This window comes from Leopardus geoffroyi, chromosome A2 (assembly GCF_018350155.1).
Source record: "Leopardus geoffroyi isolate Oge1 chromosome A2, O.geoffroyi_Oge1_pat1.0, whole genome shotgun sequence".
Taxonomy (NCBI): Eukaryota; Metazoa; Chordata; class Mammalia; order Carnivora; family Felidae; genus Leopardus; species Leopardus geoffroyi.
The window spans coordinates 125,318,382-125,329,107 of record NC_059331.1 but is presented as its reverse complement, the minus strand read 5'-3'; the positions used below and the strand labels follow the sequence as shown (position 1 = coordinate 125,329,107).

General features: G+C 40.5%; 1 protein-coding gene across 3 annotated transcripts in view; it reads right to left on the bottom strand.

Moving 5' to 3' along the window:
* Positions 1-999: 999 nt before the first annotated feature.
* BMPER (BMP binding endothelial regulator) overlaps positions 1,000-10,726 on the bottom strand; it is a 251,696-nt gene continuing 241,969 nt past the window's right edge. For all 3 annotated transcript variants that reach the window (XM_045495284.1, XM_045495281.1, XM_045495282.1), the window contains one exon: positions 1,000-2,411. In XM_045495284.1, the coding sequence (XP_045351240.1) occupies positions 2,230-2,411 (182 nt within the window). In that variant the 3' untranslated portion in view covers positions 1,000-2,229. The remainder of the gene's footprint in view (positions 2,412-10,726) is intronic.

Here is a 10,726-nt window from a genome sequence, read left to right as displayed (position 1 = left end):
AACAAAGAGCATGAAGAAATGACAGCCAGGGATTTAACCAACACAGATGCAAGCAAGATGTCTGAACCAGAATTTAGAATCACGATAATAAGGATACTAGCTGGAGTCGAAAATAGATTAGAATCCCTTTCTGCAGAGACAAAAGAAGTAAAAAATAGCCAGAATGAAATTAAAAATGCTAGAACTGAGCTGCAATCATGGATGGACACAGCGGTGGCAAGGATGGACGAGGCAGAACAGAGAATCAGCGATATAGAGGACAAACTTATAGAGAATACCGAAGCAGAAAAAAAGAGGGAGATTAAGGCAAAAGAGCATGATTTAAGAATTAGAGAAATCAGTGACTCATTAAAAAGGAACAATATCAGAATCATAGGGGTCCCGGAAGAGGAAGAGAAATAGGGGTAGAAGGGTTATGTGAGCAAATCATAGCAGAAAACTTTTCTAACCTGGGGAAAGACACAGACATCAAAACCCAGGAAGCACAGAGGACCCCCATTAGATTCAACAAAAACCGACCATCAACAAGGCATATCATAGTCAAATTCACAAAATACTCAGGCAAGGAGAGACTCATGAAAGCAGCAAGGGAAAAAAAAGTCCCTAACATACAAGGGAAGACAGATCAGGTTTGCAGCAGACCTAGCCATAGAAACTTGGCAGGCCAGAAAGGAGTGGTGGGATATATTCAGTGTGCTGAATCAGAAAAATATGCAGCCAAGAATTCTTTATCCAGTAAGGCTGTCATTCAAAATAGAAGGAGAGATAAAAAGTTTCCCAGACAAACAAAAATTAAAGGGGTTTGTGACCACTAAACCAGCCCTGCAAGAAATTTTAAGGGGGACTTTCTGAGGGGAGAAAAGATGAAAATATATACATAAAAAATTGGGGGCTTTCCTATTGTCTATTATATCCAAAAAAAGATGTTAAAAATTGGCCAATTTGAAGTTGATATAGCTTACTTATAAAATATAACACAGCACATCTTGAAAGAGAAAATGCATTGTTTTAAATATTGAGCCCTTTATTGACTACACTGTGGAACATAGTATCTTGAAATGAAACATTAGTGGGTTTTGTTTTGTTGACATTTTCATTTATTCAACTGAAAAAAAAGTCAGGAAATTCATCTGATGACCAGTAGTAAACTACCAGTAAATTAGAGCAAATACAGAGACCAGTCTTTGTTTGGACTGATATTCAATCAACTGATCAGAAAAGGCTTTCTTTTTGTAGAATCATGACGTATTAACAGTCACCAAATAGCACTGGGCTAGGAATTCTCTAGAAATAATTAATGATTTTCATTTTACACATGGAATAGTCACAAAACATAGATGGCTTACATCAACTCATCATATTGGCCCATCCTAAATTGCTCTAAGATTCAGAGAAATGGCTATTCTTTCATATGTTGTGCAAAACTTTCCCTAAATATCTGCTCATGCTCAATAAAACTGACATGTCACCCAAACATTCTTTAATCTCACTGCGACATATAAATGGACACATCCATCATACACACATGTATAATTAGGTGACTCAAGGAATATGCAAAGATGGCAAGAAACCATCCAATTCTTTGGTTATGCTCTACTGACAAATATATATTTCTTGGCAACTAGCCAATCGGTTTTGGAAATAATATTGGACCATGACCCAATAAAGTCTAACAACCTATCCCTTGCTTTACATGCACCATTAGGTCCTGTCACCAATCACCAGTCATCTCCCTAGGGCATACACTCCTTTCTTTGGAAGCATGAAATGCCCCTAGATAACTCTGCCCTTCTCCAGAGAAACACATTTTCCACTCAACTGCAAGTCTTGATTCAAAGCTAAAATTAATGCAGGCAGGCAATTTAGGTCTCTTAGAAAACTTCTTAGAAATGACAAATGTATGTGATGTTAAAGCCATCCAATATGTCTGCATGCTGCCTTATTAAATTACAAACACCTGGCTTATTTATACAATGTATCCAATGGCTTACAGATTAGGATCCTAGAAATAATACATGTCTTATAGCAAAAAATATACATATAATAATCCACCTATAGTTTATATAAATGATGAAATGTTTCTGCATATATCTATATATCTATATATGTACACATATATACTCTGTGTGTATTTGAAGAATCAGCACACAAATACCGCAGTCCTTCATTGGCTCTTCCACTTCAGAGTCAAAGACACCAGATTTCAAAGTCTTAGGAGCAGAACAAAGGTCACCGCTGAGGACAAAGAACTGGCTTGATGCACCTTCCCTTGTGAAGGACCAGGTTGGCGGGACAGTGGCAACCTGCGATGCACGGCTTATTGCACGGACCGATCTCATTCCAGTTGTCGCAGGTCTTGGCACATCCCGGGCCACAGGTATCATACACAGCTCCATGCTTACACTGGGTGGCTGAGAAAAGGAGACACGGGTGAGACGTGGAGAAAGAGCCACGTAGATTCAACCTCGGCCCAATGCCATTCTGCAGGCTCATGTCACCCACTGCACTGGCTCGTCCAAATAGCAAACATCCAACGTTCCTCAAACACTCTGGGAATCACCTGCCCTTGAAAAAACAACATCAAAGATCCACCTTCTGGGCTAGTGATCTTCAAAGTAAAATAAAATGGAAAGCTTTTTATTCCCAGGGAAGACAAACTACCCATTAGTGACACTACCGGGAAGTCTATGAGGTTATTTGGTTATTGAGAACAGTATGAAAAATCAACTCCAAATTGTGCTTAGAGCTATCAAGTTGTGATAAATGGGAATATTTTGTGCAGCCCCATCAATATTCAAATACACAGAATTACACATACAGGAAAAAAAAAAAACCCTACCAAGCTTACTGGAAATACACGACATATTTTAATCATAGTGATCAATTTGAGGCAAATTAAAGCAAGAGTGGGGTAAAACCAAATAGGGAAAAATGAGACGAGTGACTGGAGAGAGGGAAGTAGGTGGCTGTCTGGCCACAGAGAATACAAAAATGACGAGCTAGCCAAATCATAACCAATTTGCCATCTTTGTTTGCTTAGAGCTAGAATGATTTTGACAATATTCTAAGAGTTCCTGAAAACTCATGAATAGATTTGTCAGGAAAACAAACATTCTGGAAGTTGTATGACATACAAATTTTCCCATCTGAGTTATTTCCAGTGACAAAGAGGCCACCCTTTATTCTCATGAGTAGGAATGTTGACACATGTAGGGATTTAGAAGAGGGACTTTCCAAGAATACCAATAACAATCTAACCTTCATTTGAAGTCGCTCCAAACAAATTTAATAACAATGGAAGAGTATCAGTTTAAACACCTCTATTATAGCTTATGCAGTTTGCAAAATAATACCTTGCAAAGATTGTAAAGAATGTAATTGTAAAACTGAAAAATAGGACTGGTTTTCAAGCAAGTGGGCCTTATATTGAATCTTTCAAATTATATAGAGTTATCACAGAACATTCATGTTTGACCACATCTAACTTACAATAAGGCTCCTCAAATACCCATTACACTAGTTAAACACAAATGAGAAAAGGGGTGCTGTGTAAAGAGTAGTCAATTATCACTCACAAGTTCTTCCATATTATTAAAAAACTGAACTGTATGAAACAGAATTTTGAGAGACATCTGAGTGAAACCTACTTTATAATACTTGGCTCTATAATTATCATTTTTCTGTATAGATTCTAATTTCCATATTAAGCTTTGGCATTTCTATCCCTGTCCTAGTTGCCTAAGCTGTTAAATAAACTAAACTAACTGTTACCAACCACCTGTTTTGAACAAAGCCACTGTATACGATGCTTTCTTGGTAGAGATACACGACATGATATACCAATAGAGGGATGGGTTACAGGAAGCTATTGCCAGCCAATTATATTGAAACGTCAAATGTAGTCTTATTGGTTCTATGCCTGACTTACTCTCCCCTTTTTGAGGTGTTTTCTCAAAGGTAACTTCCTATCCAAAACAGTAGCCTCACATTCTCGATTCCTTTTCCATATTTTTCTTCTTTATACATATCACTACCATTTCTATCATTTGTAACATGTTTATTCTGTCTTCCCTCACTAGAATATACACTCCTTCAGGGCAGAGTTTTCATTGAGTCTCCCACTGCATCGCTAGCTCCTAAAGGGCGTTAGGTATGGAAGCCAGCAATACATACTTGCTGAAAAAAAAAAAAACAAATGAGTTATGAAACAGATCTAACTACACCAGAGAGTGGATTGGACACTTTCCATTTGCCCCTCTAGACCTACTCTCTTTATTTCTTGAACCTGCTCTATGTCTGTGCTCTGTGTTGATCTCTAGGGATGATTTCAACTGGCTCACTTTTGAATGGTGAACACTAGTTGGCAATTGGAGGAAAGGAGAAGAGTGAGGTCCAGTTGCTTATTTCCTTAGCCCTCTCCTTCTGGCATCACTGTGGGCCACTGCACCCCTCAAACAAATGCCACTGTTCCTAATGAGTAGTTTTTATACTCTACAGAGCTCTCTCTGTCCCCACTTTCTGACAGTCAACCCCTCCCTTGCTTCCTTAGGCCCAGGAATGATAACAGCCTCTCTATTATGACACAGGGTATGATATAATAAAAAATAAATATTTAGTCTTTGTCCCCGGTTCCTGGCACATAGCTCCTAAAGTCCATGGACTCTCTAGAGTATTAAGGGTCTATTGTATGCTAATGACATGATTGGTGGCTAAGGGACCCTAGATAGCTTCAGGATGTGACTGGTCACCAGAAAGACCAAGGCATGATTAGAGGGTTGGAACTTTCAGCCCCACCGCCCAATCTCCAGGAAGGGGAGAAGGGGAGGATGTTGAGTTAATCACCAGTGGCCAACGATTCCATCAATCGTGCCTGCATCATGAAACCCTTATAAAAACTCCTAAATGACTAACAACAAGGTTCAGAAAACTTCAGAGCTGAAGAACATATCAGAGTACTGGGAGGGTGGTGGGACCGAAACTCCTATGTCAGGACCCTTCTGTCCCTTGTTGTATGCACTTCTTCATCTATTCAATGGTATCCTTTATAATAAACCAGTAATAGTAAACACAGTGTTTTCCAGAGGTTAGTGAAGTAGTCTAGAAAATTGTTAAGTCTGAAAGGGAAGGGGGATAGTAAGAACACCTCCCTCCCCCTGCTTTGCAGCCAAGGCACACAGAAGTGAGGTTAACCTGAGGACCCAATACTTGCAATTGGCATCTGAAGCGAGGGCAGTCTTGTGACACTGAGCCCTTAAGCCTGTGCAGCCTTGTGCTAATTCTGTGTAGTGTCAGAATTGAATTGAATTGCAGGGCATCCAGTTGGTGTCTGAAACTTTGGAGAATTGGTTGATATGAGAAAAAAGCCCCACACATCTGGTATCAAAATATTGTGAGAAAGAACAGCTCATTTCCAGGGCCCTGGGCTTTTCTTTGTCATTTTCCTACATCCTACTTAATCCTTTTTAAGACATCCATCTATTAAACTTACTTCAATTAGTAAGTTTGAGTGTGCCATTTGTTTTCTGCCTGGATCCCAAATGATACAGTAGATAAGTAAAAACTTAGTATTACTCATTAATGCTACATTCCCTAACATCACCTCTACAGTGTAACTGTATTAAGTTGCTTCGGCTTTTCATAATTTAATCATATTTCTTACGCTACCAGGAACTGCCTGTAGCAAAGTCAGTCCTGAGACCTAAGCTCTGCCTTGATCTAGAGCCATCACCTAGCTTGGTGAATGTTACTACATCCACCCCAACTTCCCCTGTTCTAGACACTCCCCAACCTTTTCTCCCACCTCTTTTATCTGGGTGAGCTGTCCCTTGACTGTATTCACAGAGCACCCGCTGCCCACCTCCATTTCTGCGTTTGCAACATGAAATTATAATCCTCTCTCCAGCTTAATCTAGGCTACGAGAGGGAAAGGCTATTTTGTTTCTCTATTTTCGGCAGTAGTGTGGTGTTTAACGTGTATAGGTACTTAGAGGACGTGCATCGATATATGGATGAGTGAGTGGGTAGATCAACATAACTATTCCTTTAAATCTTGCTTGCTTTTTGGATAATCTTTTGGCTTTTGATAGATCCCTTCAAAGTTGTTGTGTGTTTTTTGTTTGTTTTTTGTTTTTTGCTTTTCAGTGGCTAACAGAATACCCTATACATTGTATATGCCTAATAATTTGGAAACATCCTAGCTGAATACCATATTCACAGACAACAACTATATCCATGTGTTGTTATGTTTCCGTGGACCAATGGTGTTCAAAACTGAAAATCAGTTTCATCAGGGAACTTCCCGATACCTGACAACCCCCTTAAAAAACCTAGCCCAGGTTATTTTAATATGCAGTCAGAATTGAGAACTAATCCTATAAACAACCCTCACATTCATACTTCAGTCACAGTAGAGACTCATGTCTTTTTAGCAAATGAGAAGGCAACTATTTCCAAAGGGGAGGTAAGTGCACAATGGAAGCTCCTACTGTTTCCCATCATCTTGCACCTAAAACTCTACAGGAGCCCAGCCTCAGCCTCAGAGTGCCCACCCTTCCTCATCGATGGTTTTAGGTCATCTGCACAAGCACCCTTAACTCATCTCCCCACTGCCCCTGCTCCACATCTGCACCCATCCTTGATTGGCCATTCCTGTTTTCTGACCCATCTCCTCCAGGAACTTGCTCTATTCTTTGTCCTTCTCATTGAACATTAATCTCTGTTGGCTCCACTTCCAAATATTACCAACATTTTCAGATCAACACTAATCTTTGACCAAAAAAGATTTCTTATCAGACTTACTTTCTTCTTCCTTTTACCTCCAAACTTCATAAAAGACTTCACAGTCATTATATCCAATTCCTCTGTAATTAATCAACATGGGTGATCTTTCTTTCTCACCTACCACTTTACTGAAGCAGTTCCCACCAACATTTTCAGTCATGACTATATCCACTGGCATCCCCATTCTCCTATAACCTCTCCACAAAATATTTGGCCTTATTGTCTACTTTATCTTTGGACATTGAATTCTCCAGGCTCTTCTGCTAACACTTGGAGAACACCTCTCTCTTGGGCTTCTTTGCCTACTCCCCTGGCATTACAAGTTCCAATGACCTCCAAGACTCTTCCCCTTACCTTGTCTTGTCTTCTATCAGTTTCTACAGTTTCATCTCTAATTTCTAGTTCTGATTCTCTTCCCAATCTATCTTATCATTTTCCAAGTCTTAATTCAAATGGCACCTCCTCCAAGTAGCTTCCTGGATCTCCCCCAGAATATCCTTCCTCCCTCTGCACCCCACAGCACTTTTCACATTACAGTTATTTATTTGTTTTAATCCCCCATCTCCAGTGCAGCTGTAGTTCTTAATCAGAGAAGCTTATGAGAGTCCCCTGAGGATCTTTTAAAAGATATTTCTCAGCCCCATTCCCTGAAGATTTTTGCTCTCATTCTGCATTGGGGCCCAAGTAGCTGTAGATTTTTAAATTCCAGGGGTCACTAGGACAATCATCCCCGGTGGAAGAGGGTAACCTGCCGAGGCCCAGGCTCCTGTGGGCAGAGTCCCTTCTACCATGACCCAAAGTTCTGGCACAGGGCCAAGCACACAGGAGCAGCTTATTAAATGTTAGTGCCTGTTGGAGGATGACTTAATCTTAATGATGCTCCATCCATCATCTCATTTCCCAGTGTGGATTACATTTGGCTGGCCTTGAGTTCATTTTCCACTCAGCTGCTTCCAGAAAGCCTCTTTGAACTCACTTCACCCTCCAGATACTTTGTTTCCCTTGAAACCGTGCAGAGATGACTTGCAGTACGAAAACTTGATAGAATTTCCTCTTTCCTACCTATGTTCTTTCCTTTCCCCACATTCTCTCATAGACACAAGCTCTCCCACGTCTCATCCTCTCTCTGACCTCTCAATTCTTCCTTCTGGCTCTACCACTTAACTTCCTGATGCTCTGCTGTGACATTTCACCTTTGGCCAACTGAACACTGATTATTTCTCTCACAATCTACGGGGAGAAAGTAGAACGTAGAAAATGCAGAACCACTAGGGGGGAAAAAGGTCTTTTCTCATTGAACAAACACCATTGCCATTTCCATTTCAATTAATAAACATCTCCCGCGTATCTGCCACGTGGCTGGCATTCTCTTAGGCCAAGGAATCAAATGTGAATCAGGTATCATCTCTGACTTCCCATTATAGGAGCCTGGGTTTACCACCGAACAGGTAAAGGTGGCCCATAAACAGATTTTTTTTTAATTTTTTTAAATGTTTATTTATTTTTGAGACAGAGAAACACAGAGTATGAATGGGGGAGGGTCAGAGAGAGGGAGACACAGAATCTGAAGCAGGCTCCAGGCTCTGAGCTGTCAGCACAGAGCCCGACGCAGGGCTCGAACTTATGGACTGTGAGATCATGACCTGAGCCGAAGTCGGATGCCCAACCAACTGAGCCACCCAGGCACCCCTAAACAGATTCTTTGTGTGTGTGTGTGTGTGTGTGTGTGTGTGTGTGTGAACAGATTCTTAATAAAATGCAAGATGCACTATATCAGATCATGAGAGCAAAGTACCATGAAGGACTAAGAGAGAGACATCAACTTGAGGTTGAGGGTATGTCAGCATCTAGGAAGACCTCAAAGAACAGAGCCCACTTAGGTCTTAAAAGGTAAGTAGCAGCTGTCAGACAGACTGTGGTGGAAAGAGCTCCCCAGGCAGAGAGAGGGCAAGTGTGGGATGCGGGCAACAATAAACTGCCTGGCTCCATCAGGGGAAGGGGGTCTCAATTTGGTAGGTGGGAGCATGGAATTTGAGGAGGGAGAGATGGGGAGACAAAGGCAGACAGGTAGGCAGGGGCTGTGAATCTAGGTAAGGGGGAGTCTTGGAAGGGTTTTAGCTAAGGGATGCCATGATTAGATTTGCCTTCAAATTGATCATCAACTGTTACATGATTCTAGAAAGTGAATACTGACTCCGACCCTGTTTGACTCTTCTGTGAATTCAATGTTTTTTTTTTCCCATATATATAAAAGACAAAAGATATATTATTTTCAATCAATTAAGCATTTGGCTCTGGATTTCAGCTCAGGTCATGCTCTCACGGTTGGTGGGTTTGAGCCCCATGTCAGGAGTACTAAGAGCGTGGTCTGCTTGGGATTCTCTCTCTCCTTCTCTTTCTGCCCCCTCCCTCTCTTTCTAAAAACAAATAAATAAACTTAAACCAATAAAAAGATAAAAATAAAACCTAACTGTGACCAAGTTGAACATATGCATTTAAAGAAGGATTCATCTGGTTAAATAATTTAAAAAAGAAAAACCAGCCAACTACCAAAGTGATTAGGGTTGGCATGCATTTGTTCTCTAGGGGACACACAAGCAGACACTGTGTAATGTGTCCAAGCAGCATTATGTGCTACTTCACGTGGTAACTCAGAAAAGCGCTGGGTGTTAGCTTTATCAATAAATTCAATAAGCACGGCTCTGTGCCCTCTGGAACCCCGCTGCCTCCATATCCCCAACTGAGTGTTGAAGATCCCCGTACTGACTTTATCTCCTAATCCTTTACAGGAGGCACCCAGTTGGCCAAGGAGAAGCTCACTGTGTATAATTAAAGCTGTTGCTACAGCAAAGGGCTAGAAGCACCTGGAATTTATAGAGACAAACAGAGGAAAACCTGCTCATAGAACCCAGCAGGCTATCTGGTGTGCTATAGAAAGACACACGCCACTTCGAGTATCCCAGATGCTTTTCCACTTACAAAATGCATTACTGAAAGTGCACTGACAATTAGTGTGGGCTACAGGGAGGTGTCAGGAAATCTGCCGAGAATGGCCAAGTAAGATGTGAGGGCAAGAGCATAACAAAGTTACGGTCAGAGACTACCAACTGACAACTATCAGTGATAAGGCACAAATGAATAGAAATCGGAAAGACCTACATAACAAATATTTGAATAAATTAGTTGATGCTTATGTAAATACGCAAATAAATATATACTCATATTTGACTATATTTTTCCACAGTGTTCTTGCTGGTCTGTTTTCATAATGATTAACTACAGAGGCTGTGAGGCAAATTTACCTGGGTTTCATTCCCAACCTACTCATTTTCTAGCTCTGTGGCTTGCAGCAAATCACTTAAATATTCCAAGCCTCAATGTCCTTATCCGTAAAGTGTGGGTAATAGAATGCTACCATATAGATTATAATGCAGAATTAACAACATAAAATGTCATAAAAGTGCTAGTGTAGTCCGTGGGGCAAAGGAAGTGCTTAGAAAATGGTGAATGTTAATATAAACGGTCATTATTAAACTTTTATTCTAGACCTTTATGATGGTCCTTTGCATAGTATATTATATTCAGTAATTCACATGCTAAGCTTGAGCTCCGTCAGTCCTTTTTGCCACACGCAGTGGGCATACGTTTTGTGCTAGTAGTCATGATAGTGCTAAAATCCAGGCTACGTTTGGAAATGTCACTTGCTCATTCAGAGTTTCTTGCCTGGCTGGCTTCTTATTTGTTCGACCTCCAAGCTTTTTACTCTGCAAAATTTCTCTTCTCTGTATTAAGTGCCCTTACGTGCTGTTATAAGTCGAAAAGATCTGGTAGCTAAAAATAAGTAAAGGGTACTCTTATAGTCTTCAATATTCCAGATCAATTGGAAATGAATCCACTGAAAGATGCTGCATGTCTCCGTAAATTTATTTTTCATGTGCCAAGTGTC